The 23,174-nt window shown below is 43.5% G+C and overlaps 1 protein-coding gene across 2 annotated transcripts in view; it reads right to left on the reverse strand.

Moving 5' to 3' along the window:
* Tdrd12 (tudor domain containing 12) overlaps positions 1–23,174 on the reverse strand; it is an 85,688-nt gene that overhangs the window by 42,348 nt on the left and 20,166 nt on the right. The window contains exons 4-9 of one of the 2 annotated variants that reach the window (XM_045154883.1): positions 20,832–20,951; positions 17,625–17,680; positions 16,893–16,978; positions 13,053–13,227; positions 11,124–11,213; positions 154–251 (exon numbers count right to left, since the gene is read on the reverse strand). In XM_045154883.1, coding sequence (XP_045010818.1) covers positions 154–251; positions 11,124–11,213; positions 13,053–13,227; positions 16,893–16,978; positions 17,625–17,680; positions 20,832–20,951 — 625 coding nt within the window. Of the gene's footprint in view, positions 1–153; positions 252–11,123; positions 11,214–13,052; positions 13,228–16,892; positions 16,979–17,624; positions 17,681–20,831; positions 20,952–23,174 lie in introns of those variants that run through there. The other variant, XM_045154884.1, reaches the window with a different exon arrangement.

Consider the following 23,174-nt stretch of genomic DNA (forward strand, 5'->3'; position numbering starts at 1 on the left):
AGCTTGACAAGAGTAAGCTGGAGTTATCTTGGTACTCCAAGACAAAAGAATATGCAAATCATATTTTTTGGTGAATAAAACTATCCCACCCCAGGATTTTAATATTATTAACATTATATGAATTTAAATTTAATGTACATATAAAAATACAACCTTATTTACTTGTTTAAAAGAAATACATTCCTGCTTCTTTTTAAGAAATTTTTTTGGTGAGTGTCTCAATGAATCCTCATTAGATTTTACATCTTTATCTGCAAAATAAAAATAGCAATGTATATAAGTGGACTGAAGGACAAAACCCACGATCATCTCACTAGATGCAAAAAAAAAAAAATTTAACAAAATCCAACATCCTTTCATGATAAAAGTCCTACAGAGACTAGGGATAGAAGGAACATATCTCAATATAATAAAGGCTATTTATGACAAGCCTGCAGCCAACATAATACTAAATGGAGAAAAACATGAAGCGTTTCCACTAAAATCAGGAACAAGATAAGGGTGTCCACTGTCCCCATTTTTATTTAATATAGTACTGAAGTCTTTGCCATAGCAATAAGGCAAGAGACACACATAAAGGGAATACACATTGGAAAGGAAGAGATCAAGTTACCATTACTGGCAGATGACAAGATTCTATAAAGGGCCCTAAAGATTCTACCAGCAAACTGTTAGAGCTGATAAACACCTATAGCCATGTAGCAGGATACAATATAAACACACAGAAATCAGTAGCCTTCCTATATACTAAGAACAAACACACAGAGGATGAAATCAGAGCATTCACAATTGCATTAAAAAAAAAAAAAAAAACCTTGGAATAAACCTAACCAAGGAAGTAAAGGATCTGTACAAGGAAAACATTAAAACACTCAAGGAGAAATTGCAGAAGACACTAGCAAATGGAAAGACATCCCTTGTTCCTGGATCAGAAGAATCAATATTGTGAAAATGGAAATCTTACCAAAAGCAATCTACACATTTAATGTAATCCCCATCGAAATTCCAATGGTAATCTTCATGGAAATAGAAAAAAACAATCCAAAATTAATTTGGAAGCACAAAAACTTCGAATATCTAAAACAACACTGAGCAACAAAAATGAGGCTGGTGGTATCACCATACCTGATTTTAACCTATACTACAGAGCCATAGTAACAAAAACAGCATGGTACTGGCACAAAAGCAGACATGTAGATCAGTGGAACAGAATAGAGGACCCAGATGCAAGTCCAGGTAGCTATAGCTACCTGATCATTGACAAAAATGCCAAAAATACTCATTGGAGAAAAGACAGCCTCTTCAGCAAATGATGCTGGGAAAACTGGATATGTATCTGTAGAAGGATGAAGATAGATCCTTATCTCTCTCCATGCACAAGAACTAATTCCAAATGGATCAAAGACCTTAATATCAGACCTGAAACTCTGAAACTGCTAAAGGAAAAAAGTAGGGGAAACCCTTCAACATATTGGTCTATGCAAGGACTTTCAGAATATAACCCCAATAGCTCAGGCAATAAAACCAGATTAACCACTGGGACCTCATGAAATTACAAAGCTTTTGTATGGCAAAAGACACTTTGAATAGAGCAAAGAGGCAATCTACAGAATGGGAGAAAAATCTTTGTCAGCTACACATCTGACAGAAGATTAATATCTAGGATATACAAAGAACTCAAAAAATTTAAATAATAAGAAATCAAACCACCCAATTAAAAATGGGGTATGGAACTAAATAGAGAGTTCCAACAGAAGAAATGCAGATGGCATATAAACATCTAAAAAAACGTTTGACATCCGTAGTCATCAGGGAAATGCAGATTAAAACTAATGAAATGAGTCCTTAGGATATATGCCCTTCTACACTGCTGGTGGGAATGCAATCTGGTTCAGCCATTATGGAAAGCAGTGTGGAGGCTCCTGAGACAGCTAAAAGTAGATCTACTGTATGACTCGTAGGCATATATCCTAAGGACTCATTTCACTACCTTAAGAGTTACTTGCTCAACCATGTTTATTGCTGCTCTATTCACAATAGCTAAGAAATGAAACCAGCCTAGATGTCCCTCAACTGATGAGTGAATAATGAAGATATGGCACATTTACACAATGGAGTTCTACTCAGCAGTAAAGAAAAATGAAGTTATGAAAATGGAATGAAGTAGGAAAATGGATGGATCTGGCAAGGATTATACTAAGTAAGGTAATCCAGGCCCAGAAAGCCAAGCATCACATGTTCTCTCTCATATGTGGATCTAGCTATAGATGATTGGACTTCTGTGAAAATAGGAAGAAAACTCAGTAGCAGGGGCCAGTAAACAAGAAAGGAGATATAAAGGGAATAGAAAGGGAAGAGGGGAGACTTAATAGGATGGTATTGTATATATGTAAGTAGAAGAATAGGTTAATGGGGGTGAAAAGGCCTAAGTGAGGTCAGAGGAAGAGATTGAGTAAAGGAAAGGTAGAGGGAGGGCTAATCAAAATCTAAGAGGACATAAATAAGTCATACGGAAACCTACTTTTTTGACAATGGAACACACAGGAGCCACAGATTGTTACTAGAAAATTTTCAGTGCCAGAAATGGGATACCTTCCAGTGAGCTGTTGGCCAGGGAGGTCCCTGATACCTCCCAAACATTACAGGCAATTGCCAAAGCCTTTGGTTTCCCATCAGGAACAGAAGTTAAGACCTTATTGCTAAAGATTCCATATACTTGGGCTGCAAGGTCACTGAGAAACCCTGCTGGAGCTGAGCTAAATACTTCCTTCATGTAGATCAGCTGACAGAAAGCTGGAAAAAGCTATGCTGCATGCAGTTCAGTGGGAAGGAGAGAAATCACCAGTAGAGATACTAAACAGTGGACAATGCAAGCCTTAGATTTTGCCAGCAAGGCCAAATGAGCCAACGGATGCAATAGTGGCATGTCTATTTTTTGGGAAACCAAAGTCCTCTAATTTGACTGGAGGCCTGCTCCACGGGAGAGAATACATCCCTGATACTGAAAACCTAAAACTGGGGTAGTCATGAGACCTAGAGGTGTAACATCTCCTGCTGTCTGGCTAAATGTATATACTATGCTCATCAAACTGCCCAGTAAGCACTTCTCTTAATGTTCATACCCCTATATTGATGCTACTCTCACTTTTCATTAGAGAACCTTCTCTTTTCAGATGGCAGTGATGTTGGGATGACTCAGAAGGCATCATGGTGCTGAGAAGTGACAGAGGAGTGCTCAGCACTGCAGTATCTTTATCACACTTTCCAAGGCTCAGTGTCTATTGCAGAAGAGGTGGCAGAAAGAATGTAAGAGCCAAAGGAAGGGTAGGACTCCTTACAACATGCTCCTCCCAGACACAAAATGGCCTGGATATCCATGTCCTCACAGTGCCTGACACTACCAACACAAGAGCATTATGATAGCAGGAAAAGATCATAATATCAAAGTAAAAGAGAGACTGATTAAGAGGGGGAGGGGATATGAAGGAGAGTGTAGTTTCAAAGGGGTAAGTGGGGGGAGGGAGGGAATTACCATGGGATATTTTTACAATCATGGAAGTTGTTAATAAAAATAAAAAAATAAATAGTAATAAAAAGCTACCTTGAAGCCCAGCGTGGTGGCATACACCTTTAATCCCAGCACTCGGGAGGCAGAGGTAGGAACAGCACTGTGTTCGAGGCCACCCTGAGACTACATAGTGAGTTCCAGGTGAGCCTGAGCTACAGTGAGACCCTACCTCGGAAAACCAAAAAAAAAAAAAAAAAAAAAGCTACCTTGAAAAATACTGATAGGAAATAGGACAAAAATAATATAATAAAAGCTAATGCTACTATAAAATCTTAATACACAAAATTATTATGGAATAGGATTTTATAACTATATTCAAAGCATTTAAAGTTAAAATCTTGCTTCCATCTTTTTGGTTAAAAAAAGTTATAAAAATTCATATACCATCTTACTAAAAATAAAACATAATTTATTTTCCCAACTTGGTGGACTGTATTTTCCAAAGGAGGCTACAACCATGTTTCCAACACATGTGTTCTTTTCAATGTGACTGACTCCAATGAGAGACTTTATAGAGGATTTATATTCATTTTCAACAGACTGGAACAGGCTTGAAAACACTTGGAAGTAACATGATGTGACTCAAATCTTTCATTGACATGTCGCAGCCACGTGACTTACTGTGTTTAAAGGCTCACTTCAGAATCCTGGCCCTGCCGTGAGGAAGTCCAAGCAAAATAAAGGCTGCTGTGGGTACGAGGACGATGACCCCACCTGGCAACCACTGCCAAGAGCATGTCAGAACCAGCCTTGAGACGAGTCCATCTGTTTTGCTGCCACCAGCCTTCCCGCGTTCCCAGCTGAGGGCTCAGACACTGGAGCAGAGACAGCTCTGCACATGCTAAACTCATCACAGGATCCAGGAGCAGCTCAAAATAGTTGCAGTTCCACCACTGAGTCTGGATACATGCTGCGGAGAAGGTCAGCCGTGGCTCAGGATCACTACTGTGCTGATCTTGGCAGGGCTGTGGTGGCACACACCTTTAATTTAATCCCAGCTCTCTGGGGGTAGAGGCAGGAGGATCCCTGTGAGGTTGAGGCCAGTCTGAGACTACATAGTGAATTCCAGGTCATCCTGGGCTAGAGCAAGACCTTACCTTGAAACAAACAAAACAAACAAAAAAGAGGCTGACTCTGAACCCCCTAAATACAGCCAGGTGTGGTGACACACGCCTTTAATCCCAGCACTTGGGAGGCAGAGGTAGGAGGATCGCCATGAGTTCGAGGCCACCCTAAGACTTGTAGTGAATTCCAGGTCAGCCTGGGCTAGAGCAAGACCCTCGGGGGGGAAAAAAAGTTCTAAATAAAAGAAAGAAAAATTTAAAAGTCAAACAGCAAAAAGAAATTTAAAAACTCAAAAGAAAAATAAGAAGTCAGGCATGGTAGTGTGCATCTATAACCTTAGCACTCAGGAGGCCAAAGTAGGAAGATAGTGTGTTCCAGGGCAGCCAGGGCCACACAGCAAGGCCATATCTCAAAAATAAACAAATAATTCTACAGCAGGTTCTCTTAAAGTCCTTAATCCTCTCCACACTAAAGTAACAGTTGTTTAGTGAATATAGATACTTGACTTGGTTAATTACACTTGGTAAATACTGAGGTGTGACTTCAAAGACAACAGAAATCTAACCCAACAATCATTTATTAGGGAACTATCAAGTCTAGAAGTTTCTAAAAAGCATTTGCTCAAAGCATTACTAAGAGAAACACAAGTTGAAGTGATGACTTAGTATTTTCCTCTCTCAATACAAATCACTGAAAGAATAGTTTACATAGAAATAATACCATAGTCCTTTTTGAAAGGACTTTAGAGTCCAAATGTGCATGCCATGTCATCTTGGCATCTACAATTATTTTATCTCCTCAGGGTGAAGCCTTTCAGTCAAAAACATACACTCTGATCTGGAGCCAGAATGGAGTGGTAGCTGCAGTTCCCTAAGAACTTGAAAACAAAACATTCAAGCTTGAAAACAAAAACCACTATTTTAAAGCTGAGCAAGACAATCACCCAGAACTGGTTTATAATCTCAGCGCTTGGGAGGAGGGGGCAGGACCAGCAGAAGCCCAAGGACAGCCTGACCTGCAAGAGACTTGTTTCAATAAACAGAAAGCAAGCCAACGAACATCTCCCCTATGCCTACAGTGCCACCCAAGTGATGACGACAGCGCCAGAACAGAAGAGCAACCTGAAAAGGACCCTGAGGTCAGTCTGCTTAAAGAACTCAAGGCAGAGGATGGTGCTCATGAAACAAAACTAGTGGGTATGAAAAGCTGGGCAAATATAAAAAAGAACCAATTAAAACCCTAATAAGAAAACAGTCATCTAGCTTAAAGGGTGGAATGCGTACTAGGCTCAAATGAGAAACTTGGTCAATTTTAAAACTTAAATCAAGAAACTTCTTTAGTTCTCAGGCTAGGTGGCATATGCCTGATATCCCAGACACTTAAGAAGCTGAGGCAGGAGGATGGCTTGAGTCCAGGTCAACCTCACTTGAGACTCTCTCAAAACAAACAACAACAACAAAAAAAAACTTTCTGAAACCAGATTTAAAAAAAAAAAAAAAAAAAAGGCCTGGGAGCGGTTATGCCTATAATCCCAGCACTCAGGAGGCTTAAGAAGTGAGGATCCTGAGTTTCAGAGCAGCTTGAGCCACACAGCATGACTCTGTACATGTACACACACACACACACACACACACACACACACAGCAAAGGACAACACTCTGTCTTAAGAAACACATGGAACAGCAGTAAAGAGGATGACCAACATTCTCCTCGGGCCTCTACACGTTTGCATGCATCTGTACACACATGCATACACTACTCATATACATACCAAACATATTACAAAACACCAGAAAAATAAGAATAGGCAATCTGGATAGATCTATAAATTTTTAAGAAATTGAGTTAATAATAACCAATCTTCTAAAACAAGAGGCACAAATTTACTAGTGACTTCCACTAAACTTTTTTTAATGTTATTTAAATATTTAATTTTTAATTATTTGAGAGAGAGAAAGAGGCAAAGAAAGGGAGAGAGGAGGAAAGACAGAGAGAGAGAGAGGATGGGTACACCAGGACCTCCAGACACTGCAAATGAAATCCAGATGCATGTGCCACCTTATGCATCTGGCTAATGTTGGTCCTGGGGAATCAAAGCTGGGTGCTTTGGCTTTGCAGGCAGGCATCTTAACCTCTAGGTCATCTCTCCAGCCCAACTCAACTATTTTGGAGGGCTGGGGAATGAGGTAGGGCATTGCTCTAGCCCAGGATAACCTGGAATTCACTATGGAGTCTCAGGGTGGCCTTGAAATCTCAAGTGATTCTCCTACCTCTGCTTCCTGAGTGCTGGGATTAAAGATGTGTGCCACCACACCTGGCTTACTCAACTTTTTTTTTTTTTTTAATAGTTTTGTATTCAGTAAATACAGTCAGTTTGGTACCATTATTAGGCTCATCCGTGGCCTACCCCTTCCCCTTGGCCCCTCCTTGTTGAGGTATACGGGTCATGCATTGTGGAGTTAGCCCACAGTTTTGGGTAAGATAAATGTCTCTGCATATCATGACCCAACATGTGGCTCTGACATTCTTTCCGCCCCCTCTTCCGCAAAATTTCCCTGAGCCATGTTGGGTTCATTTTTGGTCTGCTTCAGTGATGAGGTGTTGGGGACCTCTGGGGCTCTGGCTCTTACTCAGCTTTTTAAAAAAATAATTTAGTTTTTATTAACAACTTCCATGATTGTAAACAATATCCCATGGTAATACTCCCCTCCCCCCACTTTCCCTTTGAAACTCCACTCTCCATCATATTCCCTCCCCCTCTCAATCAGTTTCTCTTTTATTTTGATGTCATGATCTTTTCCTCCTCTTATGATGGTCTTGTGTAGGTAGTGTCAGGCACTGTGGGGCCATGGATACCCAGGCCATTTTGTGTCTGGAGGAGCACATTATAAGGAGTCCTACCCTTCCTTTGGCTCTTACACTCTTTCTGCCACCTCTTCTGCAATGGACCCTGAGCCTTGGAAGGTGTGATAGAGATATTGCAGTGCTGAGCACTCCTGTCACTTCTTTCCAGCACTATGATCCCTTCTGAGTCATCCCAAGGTCACTGCCATCTGAAAAGAGAAGGTTCTCTACCAAAAGTGAGAGTAGCATTAATGTATGGGGATGAACATAAGAGAAGTGCTTACTGGACAGTTTGATGAGCTTACTATATACATTAGCCAGACAGCAGCAGACATTACACCCCTAGGGCTCATGACTACCCCTGTTGTAGGATTTCAGTATCAGGGATGTATTCCCTGCCATGGAGCGGGCCTCCAGTCCATTAGAGGGTGGTTGGTTTCCCTCATAACAGACATGCCACTATTACACCAGTTGGTTCATTTGGCATGGATAGCCAAATATAAGGCTTGCAGTGCCCACTGTTGAGTATCTCCACTGGTGATTTCTCTCCCTCCCGCTGAACTGCATGCAGCATAGCTTCTTCCAGCTTTCTGTCAGCTGATCTGCATGGAGGAAGTATTTAGCTCAGCTCCAGCAGGATTTCTCAGTGACCTTGCAGCCCAAGTATATGGAATCTTTAGCAATAGGGTATTTTTCTTTCCTTTGGTTTGTATATTTGGTAGTTTAATAATAATACAGCAAGGAGAGGTTTTTTCCAGGTTTTGGCTGTTTGGTGTTCTAAAGGATTCCTGTATCTGCATTGGCATCTCTTCAGGAAGTTTTCTTCTATGATTTTCTTGAAAATGTCTACTATGTCTTTGTAGTGAAATTCTTCTCCTTCTTCTATACCCTAAATTCTTATTCTTATGTTTGATCTTTCATAGTGTCCCAGATACCTTGAAATTCCCAATCATACTTTTCTATTAGTTTGTCTTTCTCTTTGTTGGACTATATTAGATCTGCCACCTGGTCTTCTAGTTTAGATATTTCTGTCCTCTCCTTCATCCATTCTACTGGTGAGATTTTCTACAGTTTTTTATTTCATTGACTGTTTTCTTCATTGCTAGTAATTCTGACTTGTTTTTCTTTATTATTTCTATTTCCTTATTTATGTCTTATATTGACCTCTTTATTTCATTAAATTGGTTTCCTGTGTCTTCTTTGATTTCCTCTTTCCTTCCTTTGATTTCCTCTTTGACTTCTTTGAGCATATTTATAATCATTCTTTTGAAATCTCTCTCAGACATTTCCTCTAACTCATTCTCACTGGAGGTCATTTCTGATGCATTAATACTTTTTGGTAGATTTATATTGTCCTGATTTTTTATGTTTCTTGTGTTATAATGTATATATTTTTGCATCTTGGATTAACTTAATGCTTGGATTTTCTAGTTAGTTGCAGTATTATTAGATGTATCAATGTTATATATCTTCAGGGTAGGAGCCTAAGGTACTAGGTGTGGCTCTCAAGACTCTCAGAATATCTACAAATGTGACCCTAGGTGTTGGGTTTGCCTGCTATGAGAGTATTCAATTAGGCTGAGTGGAACAAAATACAGGCAGATTCTAAAATTTAACTAAACAATGTACACATTCAATGAAAAACAGCTCACAGTATTTATACAAGAGAAGATATTATGACACCAGATCCTCTAACAAAGTCACAGTCCCTTAGGGTGTGTACTGCCCCACACCCATAATCCTGTCAACTGGGAAGCTAAGATTTCTGGTCTGTTGAGGGTTCCAAGTCAGCTTGCGACCAAGTGAGACCCTTCCCTAATGAATGACAGAAGAGGAAACAAAGGGAAAAAAAAATCAGGAAGCACCACATGACAAGCACAAAATATATGTTATTTAAGCATGGAAAATCCGACCATCCATCAGATTTAACATATAATTTATCCTGACATGGAAGATGTAATTAGCACTTCCGATTCAAGCCTATATACCAGGCTTATGTGGTGGGTACTGACCTGGTGTAATCCCAGTTCCCTTCTGGGATGATTTTGGTCTCAGTTATGCTGCACTCCTGCTTGGGTCCCTCTTTGGTGCACTGTGGGTTCAAGTAGGCTGGCTTGGTCATTGGATAGCTGCTCTGGTAACCAGTGCTGAGTGCTGTGAGCTCCCTTCTCCTGGTCTCTGGTGCTTGCTGGCGCTTGCGCTGGCGGTGGGGGAGTGAAGGCTGTGGATGGTGGCTCTAGTTCTCCCGCTGGTCCATGTGATCTTCTACCTCATGATCTGGTCCTCTGTTGGTCACTGTGGTCTTCCCTTCACGTTTCTTGAAGTTGCGAGAAGCTCCGGTGTGAGTGGAGAATCCCCTCACCTGGCTCTTTCTGCAGCTCAAGCTGAGCCTTGCAGCTGTGGCCCCGCGGACCTGGTGCCGCCGCTGCTGGAGCCGCTTCTGCCTGCCTGTGTGGGGTCCGGATCTCCTATTGCTCTGCTGCCGTTGCTAATTTCTTATACACCTCACTTTTTAGTAGAAGAGTGTATTTTGCTGCTGCTGCTTTTTTTTTTTTTGCTTTTCTCCCCTAAGCTTCTTTGGCATGGTTCCTATACCACCATCTTAATCAGAAGTCTTATTCAACTTTTAAGAAAGAGATTATACCAATTCTCACAATCTTTCCAGGAGACAGAAGCAGAATAAACATTTTCTAACTCTTTCTATAAGGTCAGTGTTACCCTAATATCAAAACCAGAAAATCATATTACAAGAAAACTAAAGGCTACCATATCTCATATATACAGATGTCAAATTCTTTAAAAATATTATCAAATTAACTCCAACTATATAAATATACACTGTCAAATTAATACAAAGATAGACTGGCAGGAAATAATTGTGAACAACCTATTTAAAAAATACTATTATCTGGGGCTGAAGAGATGGCTCAGTGGTTGAAGGCATTTGCTTTCAAAGCCTGATGTTCCAGGTTTGATTCCCCAGTACCCACATACAGCCAGATGTACAAAGTGGTGAACGTCTCTGGAGTTTATTTGCTAAGACAAGAGACCCTGATGTACCCATTCTCTCTCTCCCTACCACCCCTTTCTCTCCTTGAAAATAAATAAAAGTATTCAAAAATACGATTATCCAGAATAGATAAAGAGCCCACGGGCTGGCAAGAGCTCAGCAGTTAAGAGAACTTCCTGTACGAGCCTGAGAGCCTGAGGAGGCCTGAGAGGCAGCTCCAGGTTTATCCCCAGAACCTGCACAAGCATCTAAGCCTGGCCCAGTTCTGTAGGGAGCAGAGAGCCAAGAGTTGCTGGAGCTTGGGGAAACAAAACAGAAAACCCTGCAAGTTTCAGGACTAGTAAGAGACTCCAGCTCAAATAAGAACAGGCAGAAGAGCAATGGAGCTGGATACGCAACGTTCTGCTCGTCCCCAGACAGCAGCACATTCTGCTGCAGGAGCGCACACATACATACATGTGCACTCCCCCAAGAACTCTTAAAACTCAACAATCAACAAGAAAGACCCTATTTTGCAAAGGACAGTAAAGGGCAGAGGCAGAGGTCAGGCGTAGAGTCCGTGGCCCAGGCGCTCTCCATGCATGCTCTCACCACTCAGGTCGCCGCGCACGTGAGCACGCCAAGCGGTGGACTTACCCAGCAGGGCCGCAGGCGGTCCCGGGGCACCATGACTCCTGCTCCACGTGCGCTGCAGAGACGGTGCCGGAAAACCCACGCCACGCAAGCCTAAAGGAACAAGTTTCAAAATTAAAAAATAAAATAAAAATGTGAATTTGATGCTTACTTCTGCTTTTCCTTTTGATATAGAAGACCTACCAAGGAAGGGCACAGCACTGTGGGAGGACTAGAACCTGAGAGCAGAGAGGACATTTCAAATTGCTTCTCACTGTCCATGAGAAACTGATCTTGTGGTGATGGACTATAAGAACAAATTGTGAGCCGGGTGTGGTGGGGCACGCCTTTAATCCCAGCACTCAGGAGGCAGAGGTAAGAGAACCATCATGAGTTCAAGGCACCCTGAGACTCCATAGTGAATTCCAGGTCAGCCTGGGCTAGAGTGAGACCCTACCTCAAAAAAAACAAAAAAAGATGAAAAAAAAAATTATGGGAATGAACTGTAATTCTTATGGACCTAACAGATTCTGTGATACTATTATTGTGAGATGCTAAATTCCTTACTTGTAATTTGTTTTAAAGTTTATCTTAGAACTGTGAAATTACCCACTTACAGCAATATGGCCAGGTTTCCTCTGCCTTGGTGTACCTTTGGCCTCAAGAGCACAGATGACCAATACTGATAAGGAATGATTAGAGATTTTGAGTGATCCTAAGATACGCTCTATGCTCCTTTCCTCAGAGGTGTGGAGGACTCTCGACTCAGAGCGAACATTCAGCACACGAAGTGCTGAGCCACAGTGCTAAGGACAGCAGGTTAGTAACTGGTGGTTCCTCAGATCTGCTGAAGGCAACATGTGGGCTTAGTGTGATTGCTCTTGTGATTAGAGTAAACCTGTGGTCTGCATCAGCATAAGTCCTGGATCCTACCCCTAAATTCCTTCTTCATGCTTAAAGAATGCTTAAAAATAATCCAAAGTCGAAAGTTCCTCACCCTTTGCTCCAACAAGGTACTCGTTAGCATGTTACTGGTGGTTTTAGCTGCTGAACGGAAGTGCCGGAGGCACCCTTACGCATAGGACGCGGCTGCAGACGCGGCAGGTCTAACCCTGACTTAAACCAAACTCCTCTTCAGTTTCCCTTTTCCTCAGGCTGCCGCTGCTAGAGGCAGCCAACCCACTCCTGGGATGGGGTTACCAGGAGTCAGCTCTTTTACCTCCTAGGCTCTGCTCCTAAGAAGCAGTTTGCCCACGTCTGGACAGGAAAATTCCAGAGGTTAGTCTTTGCTCATTCAGGGCTGTAAGTCCAAACAGCACATTTTCTCAAACTTTTATGCTAAGTTCACTTGTAATAAGTAAGAATTGTCTAAAATTCTATTCAATTTAATTTTTTCTATCCTAATTATTTCTATTCTATATCTACTTTTATTCTATTCAATTTTCTTTTGCTAAAATCTGGATTTTTTGGAAGTGTCTGGACTTCTGAAAATGGTGTTAATAGGAAATTTGGAAAGTTTTTTCCTGGTTTCAGAGAAACAAACTATAACAGCTTTAGGACCACAGAGCTTGTCACAGGCTCATCAGAAGTAAACATGAAAGATTATACACAGAGGCCATGTCTCTGTCTCTGAGCAGGGAAAAGTTGGACAAAAACTTAGCATGCTGGACTGAACAGATGGCTTACTAGTTAAGGTGCTTGCCTGTGAAGCCTAAGAACCCATGTTGGACTCCCCGAGTCCCACGTCAGCCAGACGCACAAGGAGACACAAGTGCAAGGCTGTGCATGCGCACAAGGTGGTGGAAGTGTCGGGAGTTCAACTGCAGTGGCTAAGGCCCTATGGCACCAATTCTCTCTGTCATAACAAATATTTAAAATAAAACAAAACTTAGCATGCTAAGATAAGTAATACAACAATTTAAAGGAAATACATTTTGTTGAGGACTCACTCACTTTGTATTCCTTGAAAGAGCATAGGCCATAGAGTAAATGCTGGGTTGGGCTGATTAGAGAAGGATGGTGACTTTATACTGAACCTTGGTTTTTCCAAAGAACTGAGGTTTTCACTCTTTGTGGGTGACACATAGTAAGCGAAGTTCTTTGCAACCAGCTCATCATTAAGACAAACCTATAAAATTTTAAACATTTAATCAACAGTAAGATGAGTATACCCAAGTGACTATAATGATAATATTCCATACTTTACCTAAAATTTGTCTTTAGAAGAATCATTTTCTCTAGAATGTAATCTGATAGAAGCACACCTCTTAACTCCTTCAGTGTTAATAGAGAACTAAATGCTTCTCATCTGAGAACAGGCAGGATCTTCGTGCAATACAGGGCACATGGAAGGCAGCTATACCACCAGCAAATATAAGACACATCTTGGAAGAAGGGACAGCAATACAACCTAGCCAGGCAACATCACCACCAAGCACAAAGTGGAAGACTGATAAACTAGCTCTTATCAAAACCTGGGCTGGGGAAGGTGCCTGCCATGCAAACAGGAGGACCAGAGTTCAGATCTCCAAACCCACATGAAGTCAGGCATGACCGCACACTCTTGAAATTCCAATGCTGAGGAGGAAGAGACAGGATCCCTTGTCTTGCTGGCTAGCTACTTTAGATGAGTTGATGAGCTCTAGGTTCAGCGAGAGACCTTGTCTCAAAAAACAAGGTAAAACTTAGCCAGGCGTGGTGGTGTACTTGGAAGGCAGAAGTAGGAGGATTGTTGTGAGTTTGAGGCCACCCTGAGACTCCATAGTGAATTCCAGGTCAGCCTGGGCTAGAGTGAGACCCTACCTCAAAAAAATAAAATAAAATAGAAAAACAAGGAAAAACTTTACAGGAAAGCACCCAATTTTTGATCTCTGGTCTCCACATGCACATATATATTCCCATACACATACAAACATGCATAAATGCACACATGTAAAAAATGAAAGGACTATTTTATTCACTGTTATTCAATGGAGTGTTTGAAGTCTTAGCTACAGCACTAAGAGACAGACACAAAGGAAAGGAAGTGGTCAGACTGCCCCTATTAGACAGCCCTGAGCACCCCCACCAGAAGAGCTTAAGACGTGATAAACAGTAAAGCAGCAACAGTCAAAATCAACAGATGAAGATGAGTAGCTTTTCTAGATATCAATAATGAACTCACCGAGAAAGAGATCGGGGGAAATCCCATTCACAACACTTGTGAATAGAAATAAAATAAAATGCTCAGAATAAACCTAACCTAAGAAGTAAAAGATCTCGACAATAAAAACTTAAAGAAAGCCAGGTGTGGTGGCGCACGCCTTTAATCCCAGCACTCGGGAGGCAGAGGTAGGAGGATTGCCATGAGTTCGAGGCCACCCTGAGACTCCACAGTGACTCCCAGGTCAGCCTGGGCTAGAATGACACCCTATACCCCCCCCCCAAAAAAGAAAGAAACTGAAGACATTACAAGAAGATGGAGAGACTCACGCTCATGAGCACAGGGAAAGTATAGTGAAAATGGCCATGTTACCAAAAGCAGTATGCAGATTTAGCACACTCCTCATTAAAATTCTGTCATTCTTCTCAGAACTAGAAAAACTAGTCCCAAGGTTCATACAGAAACACAAAGGTGGGCTAGAGAGATGGCTTAGCGGTTAAGCGCTTGCCTGTGAAGCCTAAGAACCCCGGATCGAGGCTTGGTTCCCCAGGACCCACATTAGCCAGATGCACAAGGGGGTGCACGCATCTGGAGTTCGTTTGCAGTGGCTGGAGGCCCTGGCGCGCCCATTCTCCCCCCCTACCCCCCCCCTGTTGCTCTCAAATAAATAAATAAAAATAAACAGAAACACAAAGGCTTCAAACAGCTAAAGCAATCAGTCCCTAGCGGGAAGAGCAATGCCGGAGAAATCAAAGCACCCAATCTCAAAGCACATTACAGAGCCAGAGTAACAAAGTGGCCCAGGAGTGGCACAAAACTACACCGGTAAACCAAGTCAACAGAGTGGAGGACCCAGAAGTAAGCCACAGAGCTTTGACCAGGGTGACAGGTCTCACTCTAACTAGCCTATGTTGACAATGAACTCTCTGAGATCCCAGGCTAGCCTCAACCTCACAGCAGTACCCCACCTCAGTCTCCTGAGATTATAGCCACCAACATGTACTGCTACTCTATTTACAACAGCTAGTAAATGGAACCAGCCTAGCTGTCCATCAACAGATGAATAGGTAATGCATGTGAGATATGTCGTGTGTGTGTGTGTATATGCGTACATACATATATATAAACACACACACACTGGAATTGTATGCAGCCATGAAGAAAAAAAGAAATCATCACATTCATAGGAAAATGAATAGAACTAGAAGTCACTGTTAAATGAAATAAGCCAGCCTAAAAAAAAAGACCAAATTTCAGGAGCTGGAGAGACCGCTCAGTGGGTAAGTGCTTGTTGCACAAGCTTGAGCGCCTAGGTTTGCCTTCCCAGGCCCCAGGAAAAGCAGACGTGTGGCCTGTGAGGCCCTCTCACGCCTAGGGCGAGGTGGGCGTCGGGAGGACTGCGGGGCGGCAGCACAGCCGTGACCGAGGGCGACGGAGACCCAGCCTTGAGAAGGTGGCAGAGAAGAGCAGCCCTCGGGAGTCGACTCTGACCACCACAAGAGTGCCATGCCACACGTTACTGTGTGAACACACAATAAACATACCACACAAACACAAAAACATCAAAAATGCATGGAAAGACATGCTGGGTGTGGTAGCACATGCCTTTAATCCCAGCACTTGGAAGGCAGATGTAGGAGGTTCGCCATGAGTTCAAGGCCACCCTGAGCCTAATTGCAGGTCAGCCTGGGCTAGAGTGAAACCCTACCCTGAAAAACTAAAATAGAAAAAGAAAATGAATGAAAAGACAAATACCACATCGTCTTTGCTCCTGTGCAGAATGTAGACTTTAAATGATATGTAGGTATGTTTATACAAGTATGTTTGTAGGCCATGAAACTAGGAAGGGTGTTATGATGGAGAGAAAGAGACTGTAAGGGAGGTAAAAAGCAGAGAAGGCAATGGCATATATGCAACAGGGAAGCAAAAGCGGGGGCTGAGACAGGAAAGAACCAGCTTTGGGGGGAAGGGAGGACTGCTGGGCTCCCCGAGGGCCAGCTCCAGAGCCAGCAAGGGACTCCGCTGCAAGGAAAACCAAGCAACCGCCACAGGCAAGCACATGGGGTACCACATCAGCACAAACACATGAAAATACCACACATAACACACAAAAAACATATCCTCATCATCAGAGGAATTCTTTCTTGTCACCATATAAAAACGCTGTCTAAATAAAATGCTGAGATCACTGTTTTAAATAATCAAGAGAAGAGGGTTAGCAATTTAGCTTAATGGCAGGGCACTTGTCTATCTTGTGTGTTTATATATATGTATGTATGTGTGCGTATGCATACACACACACACACACACACACCCCTCACAAGCACCCTGAGTTTGATTCCAAACACCAAAAAAATAAAAATGGTAAGAACAAATGAATTAATGAAATAAAAGTTCTGACTCAATCTATGCCAGACCTTAAATAACTAAAATGACTTTATTAAAGTAAAATTAAAGTAATAATAAATGCAGTTTTTTATACAAATCTTGTTAAGTGTGATGGCACATGCCTATAATGCAAGCATTTGGGAAGCGGACAATTAGGAGTTCAAAGTCATTCTCAGCTACACAGTAAGTTCAAGGCCAGCCTGAACTACATGAGATGCTTATCTAAAAACAAAACAAAAAAACAACTGAAGACTTTCACTTACTTTTTCGTTTCTTATTGTTGCATAAAGGTAAACTTCGAAAGTATCCTCTTCAACGGCGCACAGCGTGGCTTCCACCTGAGTAGCTGCTAAACGGCACAAGCAGTGCACACATGAGCTGAGCGTGAACTCTGTCGGAAGCAGTCACGTCCCAGACGGGTCCTGGGCAGCACCCAGGCCTCTCACACCCGGGCACTCTTATAACATCCCTAAGGGGCGGGCACAGCCACAGAAATACTGACTGGCAGATGTTAGGACAGATGTTACAAGAGAGAAAATATATTAGTCACTAACATTTTATGCAGTTTAAGTTAGAAATGATGATTACCACACAGAAAATATCCACTTACTATCCCTTGCTCACTAAAAGAATCTGGGCTTCTTATCAATTGTTAGGTTATAAAAATACAAAAACACTTTGCATCCCTTTAGCACTTAAGCAAACTAAGAGGCCAAGATTATTACTGAGCAAAGGTTCCTTAACACAGCCACTTTGTGATTTCTAGCAACAATTACTGACATTCAAATCTACCCACATGATTACCGGGGCACAATCAACTTCCCATGTGGCGTGTAATTTCCCATGTGGTATGGAAAAGGCTCAAGCTAATTTAAGCGGGCCATATAGGGAGGAACAAACGACACGGCAGGCGCGTCTCAGCCCCTTGGTGACAGAAACACAGGGCGCTGTGAGGGTCAGTTCGAAGCAGGCTGCAGCCTCCGCTCCCGGCTTACCCTTCAGAGCGCTCTGAAAGTACGTCACGGCAGCGCTGTCCCACTTCGCAGCAGGCCTGAAACAGAAAACAGAGGAGCCTTCACTACATAAAAATCGTGACTAACAACCATGCCTTTTTGTAAACAAGATGCCGGCTACTCCTAACATTAAGTTTCCAACATACAGAGCCGGTAACAGGAGGCCTGCTCCAGCCCAGCTCGGTCCGACGACCAGTGCGCCTCCGTGCTGCTGCGGGGAAGACCCAAGTCACAGAGGCCCGACTGAGATGGCTCTTTCCCAGTCTACACCACACGCCACACCACCACTGTCCCCAGTATGCACGCTTAAGTAGGAGATAGCAGAGGCCAGGAAGCTTGAAAGGAGTCCTGTGGGGTGTGGGGGAGCTAGGGGGAGAGGACAGGAGACATACTAAGCAGGTGAGTGACGCACTGCGGGTAGAAAGGCTGAAATGAGGTCAGGGGAAGGGAGGACGGAGGTTGGGAGGAAGAGAAAGAAGGGGTTTCAAAGGTTAACCAAAATTAAACATGCTGTAGAAAAAGTCATAGGGTAACCCACTTCTGTTAGTTAATTTAAAAATTTTTAAAGAGTTTGGGTCAAAACTCACCGCAGAGGTGGGCAATGCTCCTCCCTGAGGCCACAGGTTATTAGAGGAAGACTCCAGTAATGGGAGTACGGTACTTCCTAGCAGGTTGTTGGTCAGGCAGCCCCCTGAGGTCCTCAAAGTAATCCAGGCTCTTGGCAAGGCTCGTGGCTGCCCACCAAAGCTAGACATTAAGACCGTATTGCTGAAAATGCCACACGTGTCGCCGCAGGACGACGAATAATCAAGCTGGACTGAAGACGCCTCCTCCCTGAGGGTGAGCTGTCAGTGTGGAAAATGCTGTGCAGACCTGGCTGGAGGGTCAATGACAGTCTTACCCAGCTGTGGATCCACCCTGCTTGCTACACCATCAAGCAGCCAGGCAAGATGTACCTAGTGGTGAAATAGTGTTGTCGCTACTATGGAGGTACCCACTGCTCTTTGACTGGATCTGAGGACAGTGCCACCGAAGAGTACTGAGAAGCCAGCCAAACCTATGGGGCTATGATGACATGCAAATTCATGAAGCATTCTATATTTTCATGAATGGACAATGAAGATGTGGCATGGATAACACAATGGAATTCTACTCAGTAGTAAGGAAAAATGAAATTTGCCAGAAACTGGACCTGCAAAAAATTATACTAAGTGAAATTAGCCAGGCTCAGAAAGCCACATGTCCCATGTTCTCTCTCATGTCTGGACCTTACCACGGAGCACTGTGATTTGCTTTCAAGTTGCAGTAAGCATCAGGAGTACTGGTTAGGACAGAATGAGGCCTAGGGGAAGGGGAAACAGGAAGGGTTCAGAAAAGGGGAGAGCAGACTGGCCAGTGGAGGGACAAAAGGTCAAAAGGTCGGGGGTGGACAGGGCATGGGAGGAGGGAAATACATAAAACTAATGATGGCTTGAGTCAGAACCATAGAGACCTCCGGGGGTCGCAGCTGATTGAAAGATGTGATTCTCTTGTGAGAGGGGAGAGAGATGAGACAGAGTAGGAACACACAATGTAGGCAGAGGCACATGCAGGGTTGGAGAAAGGTGTACCCTAAAACCACAGGCTCTTGGTGGTAAAGCCCAGTGCCAGAATTGGGGTTAGCCCCACAGTGAGTTGTTAGTCAGAGAGGCCCATGAGGTCCCCCAAAAAATGTAAGCCATTGCTAAAGCATTTGGTTACCCACCAGATCTAAAGGGTAAGAGCCTGCCTCTACTTCTGAAGACAGCAGCACAGAATGTTGAGAGCGCATGCTGGGACAGAAACTGGTTTCACAAGGACAGCGCTGTGGGAGCTACTCGGGAATAAATGTCACCAACAGCATGAACAAGAGTGGATCCTGCAAGCTACAGAATCAACTAGACAGGAAACATGTCCCCACCAGTACAAGAGTGACACACATGTCATGGGGGTAACCAGCTGCTCTCTGAGTGAATATGAAACCTCCTTAGTGGAAGGGAATTCATGCCTGAAAACCAAGTCAGGAGCCTATGGCATGGAAGGTCAGAGACCCTAGAGGAAGCATCCACTGTCACTGTTCTTTGCCATCAAAAAGTCTTCTAAGTGTCCATGCTTACCCCCCTGATCCATTCTCACTATTGGCTAGAGAATTTGCGTTTTACCAAGGAGACCGCAGACCCATCAGAATAGGAAAAGGTAGCAGAGCGCCTAGCACGAGACAGTCATCTTGAGCACAGCTGCCAGGGCCAGGAGACAGGACAGAGGACGTGGAGGACTAAAGATGAGCAATGCTCCTGATAACCAGGGTGTAGGAGACAGGACCTGAGGACACTCGACACCGACCAAAGCAGAGATCCAGAGGCTCCTAGGAGCTCATCAGTGAAGCAGACTTCAAACTCACCCACCACGGCTCAGGGAATTTGGCGGAAAAATTACAAAAGCCCCAGGTTGAGACATCATGCCGAGAGGCATTCCCTCTCCCCAAAAATAACGAACTAGTGCTACCACAACATATAACCCACAACCCCAAGAGGAATACCACCAACCCCACTGAAGCATCCCCAGTGGAAATGGGGCACCAACTCATGGTGTAGCCATACGAAATATGTTGTTACAAAAGATGATGACAGAAAAGATGTAAACGGGTAAGACGTAAGATGTGTATGAAAGCGCTGACGAGAGCACGCAAGCTCAAACACTTAGCAAGCCACCAGCCTTGCTAGGAGGGAGGACGTGGCATCGAAGAGGAGCGTGGGGTGGGAATTTTGTCTCCCCGTGTTGCCCAAGCTGGCCTCCAACTCCTGAACCCAAGTCACTTCCCTGCCTCAGCCTCTCCTGGGTGGCTGGGCCTATAGGTGTGAGGCACTGCATTCAGATAACACATTTCTTAAATGGGCCAAGATTCTTTTCTTTACAGTTACTTCATTACTATTTACAACTTAAAAAATGAGCAAAGCCAGCCCAGACCTCCTCCCAGCACGTCAGGAGGGAGCTGTCCCAAGATCTCTACTACAGCGTCAGGGGGGCAGGTCCAGCCCAGACACACCTCTTGCAGAACACAGACCTGTGACGCTGCTTGGCACTGCCACAGGCAAAGTGATTTCAAATGCAAAGTGTACAGCAGATGCCAGGCTTCTCTCAGTATTCATCTGGTTAAGAAGCTATACTTACACAATTTCAGCATTGTCTTCACAGAAGTCAACATGTAATGTCACAGGTTTCGTGCAATAAAGTCGAAATTTCTTTGCTCTATAAGGAAGCTGCATAAAAGATTCTACTGCCACTCGAATGCTTGAAAACGAGACAGAAACAGCTGTATTATAAACAAAAATTATACATAAAAATTCACTTAAAGCATACTTTCATACTTAATATACTTAGAACAAAAACATAAAATTCTGTTTAACTTTTGCTGCATACATGTGTGGTGCGCATGTGTGTACCCATTTGTGTGTGTGTAGGTACCTGTGTGTTCCTGTGCATCTATTTCTAATACTGTTATGAGCAATGCTTAGAGGCCTTTGGCCAGGGAGCTGAATCAAGTTCAGATCTCCATACAGCAAGACAGTCAATCTGTGATAGCAACATGGCATGGCACAGGGGCAGAAATTTATGGAAAATGTCTAGTGAGACCCCCATCTTGAGAAATACTGGGTAATATTAACTGAATATGTGAAGAAAAGTCTACTTAAGATTTTTTTTTTTTTAAATTTTACCTCTTTTTGATACAGGGTCTCAGAACCCTTTAAATCAGACTGACCTCACATGCTCGTGACTTTCCGGCTCTCTTAACTCCACCTCGCTCATGCTGGGGTCACAGGCATTCACTGCCAAGCCCACTACGTAGAGTACTGGGCATTGAGCCCAAAGCTGTGTACATGTTAGACAAGCACGCTTACCAACTGAGTAACAACTTTAGCTTTACTTAATTTTGTGTGTGTGTGTGTGCGTGCATGTAGCATGTGCACACATGTGGGAGGCCAGAGGGAATATTGAGGGTCTTCTTCTATCAATCTTCCAATCGACTTCCTTGAGATAGAGTTTCTCACTGAAGCTGGACCTGCTGTTTCACAGTGAGACTGGCTGACCAGTGAACTCAGCAATTCTCCTGTCTCTGCTCCCATCAGTCCTGGGGTTTGTCACAAGCATGGGTGGAAATGCCCAGCTTCTGTGGGTGTCTGGGATGGGACGTGGATCCATACACATATGCAGCAAGGACTGTTACATGCTGAGCCATCTCCCCTGCCCATACTTCAAATTTTAAATAAGATTTGATAAAAAGGAAGTTCAACCATTTTTGGCTCCTTTTTCAGGCACAAAACAGGCCATATTAACTTATCATTTCAACATAAACTGGTTCTCTCCCTGCCCTGCTCCCTCCCCTCCACCCCCTCCCCGTGCCCTGTACAGACAAGTCTTGACGGCATGCGTCTGCGTCTGCGATGGGTGAGACGTCAGTGGCTGCACATATGAAGTACCTTCTTCAGCTGTAGTTTATTATGCGACTCTGCTGTTCCAAACAAACCTCAAACTTAACACAAAGAAAAGCTTCCCAAGAGCTAAAAGGTCATTTTTAAAACTTTAGTTGTAAAGGTAGGTCTTAAGCATCTGCAAATCCCCAATACTGCTTGAGTCCTGCCGGAGACGTGCCTCTTACTGCAGCTGATGGTTCTCTGGTCTGCCTCCTTCAGTGCAAGGAGTAAGGGGCCTCATAATTACTTCACTAGTATCTTACTCTGGGAAGAAAACTGCAAGTGACTTGGTGCTAGGGTTTTCTAATAAACTGAAACACGTGGTCCCCAAATCAGTGAGCGTGTTCACTGGCCATTTGGTTACTGATTCCCCCCTCAGGAGATGGGCACATCACTCTTTTGTTGTATAGAACAATCAAGAATGTGTATCTGAGGGCTAGAGAGATGGCTTAGCAGGTAAGCGCTTGCCTATGAAGCCTAAGAACCTTAGTTGGAGGCTCAATTCCCTAGAACCCACATTAGCCAGATGCACAAGGGGGCACATGCACCTGGAGATCGTCTGCAGTGGCTGGAAGTTCTGGTGCACCCATTCTCTCTCTTGCTCTCTACCTCTTTCTTTATCTGTCACTCTCAAATAAATAAAAATAAAAACAAAAATTTTTAAAAATAAAAGAATGTGTATCTGAGCTGGGCGTGGTGGTGCGCGCCTTTAATCCCAGCACTCAGGAGGCAGAGGTAGGAGAACTGCCATGAGTTTGAGGCCACCCTGAGAATTCAAAGTGCATTCAGGTCAGCCTGGGCTAGAGTGAAACCCTACCTCAAAAAACCAAAACCCAGAAACAAAACAACAAAAAAAGTGCAACCGAGGGACAGATGGCTCGGTGGTTAAGGCACCTGCAGGCAAAGCCAAAGGACCTGGGTTCGAATCCCCAGTACCCACATACAGCCACATGCACAAAGCAGCGCATGTGTCTGACGTTTGTTTGCAGTGCCTGGAGGCTCTGGCATGTGTGCACGTGCGCTCTCTCTCTCTCTCTTTCTT

Source organism: Jaculus jaculus, chromosome 7 (genome assembly GCF_020740685.1).
Source record: "Jaculus jaculus isolate mJacJac1 chromosome 7, mJacJac1.mat.Y.cur, whole genome shotgun sequence".
Lineage (NCBI taxonomy): Eukaryota > Metazoa > Chordata > Mammalia > Rodentia > Dipodidae > Jaculus > Jaculus jaculus.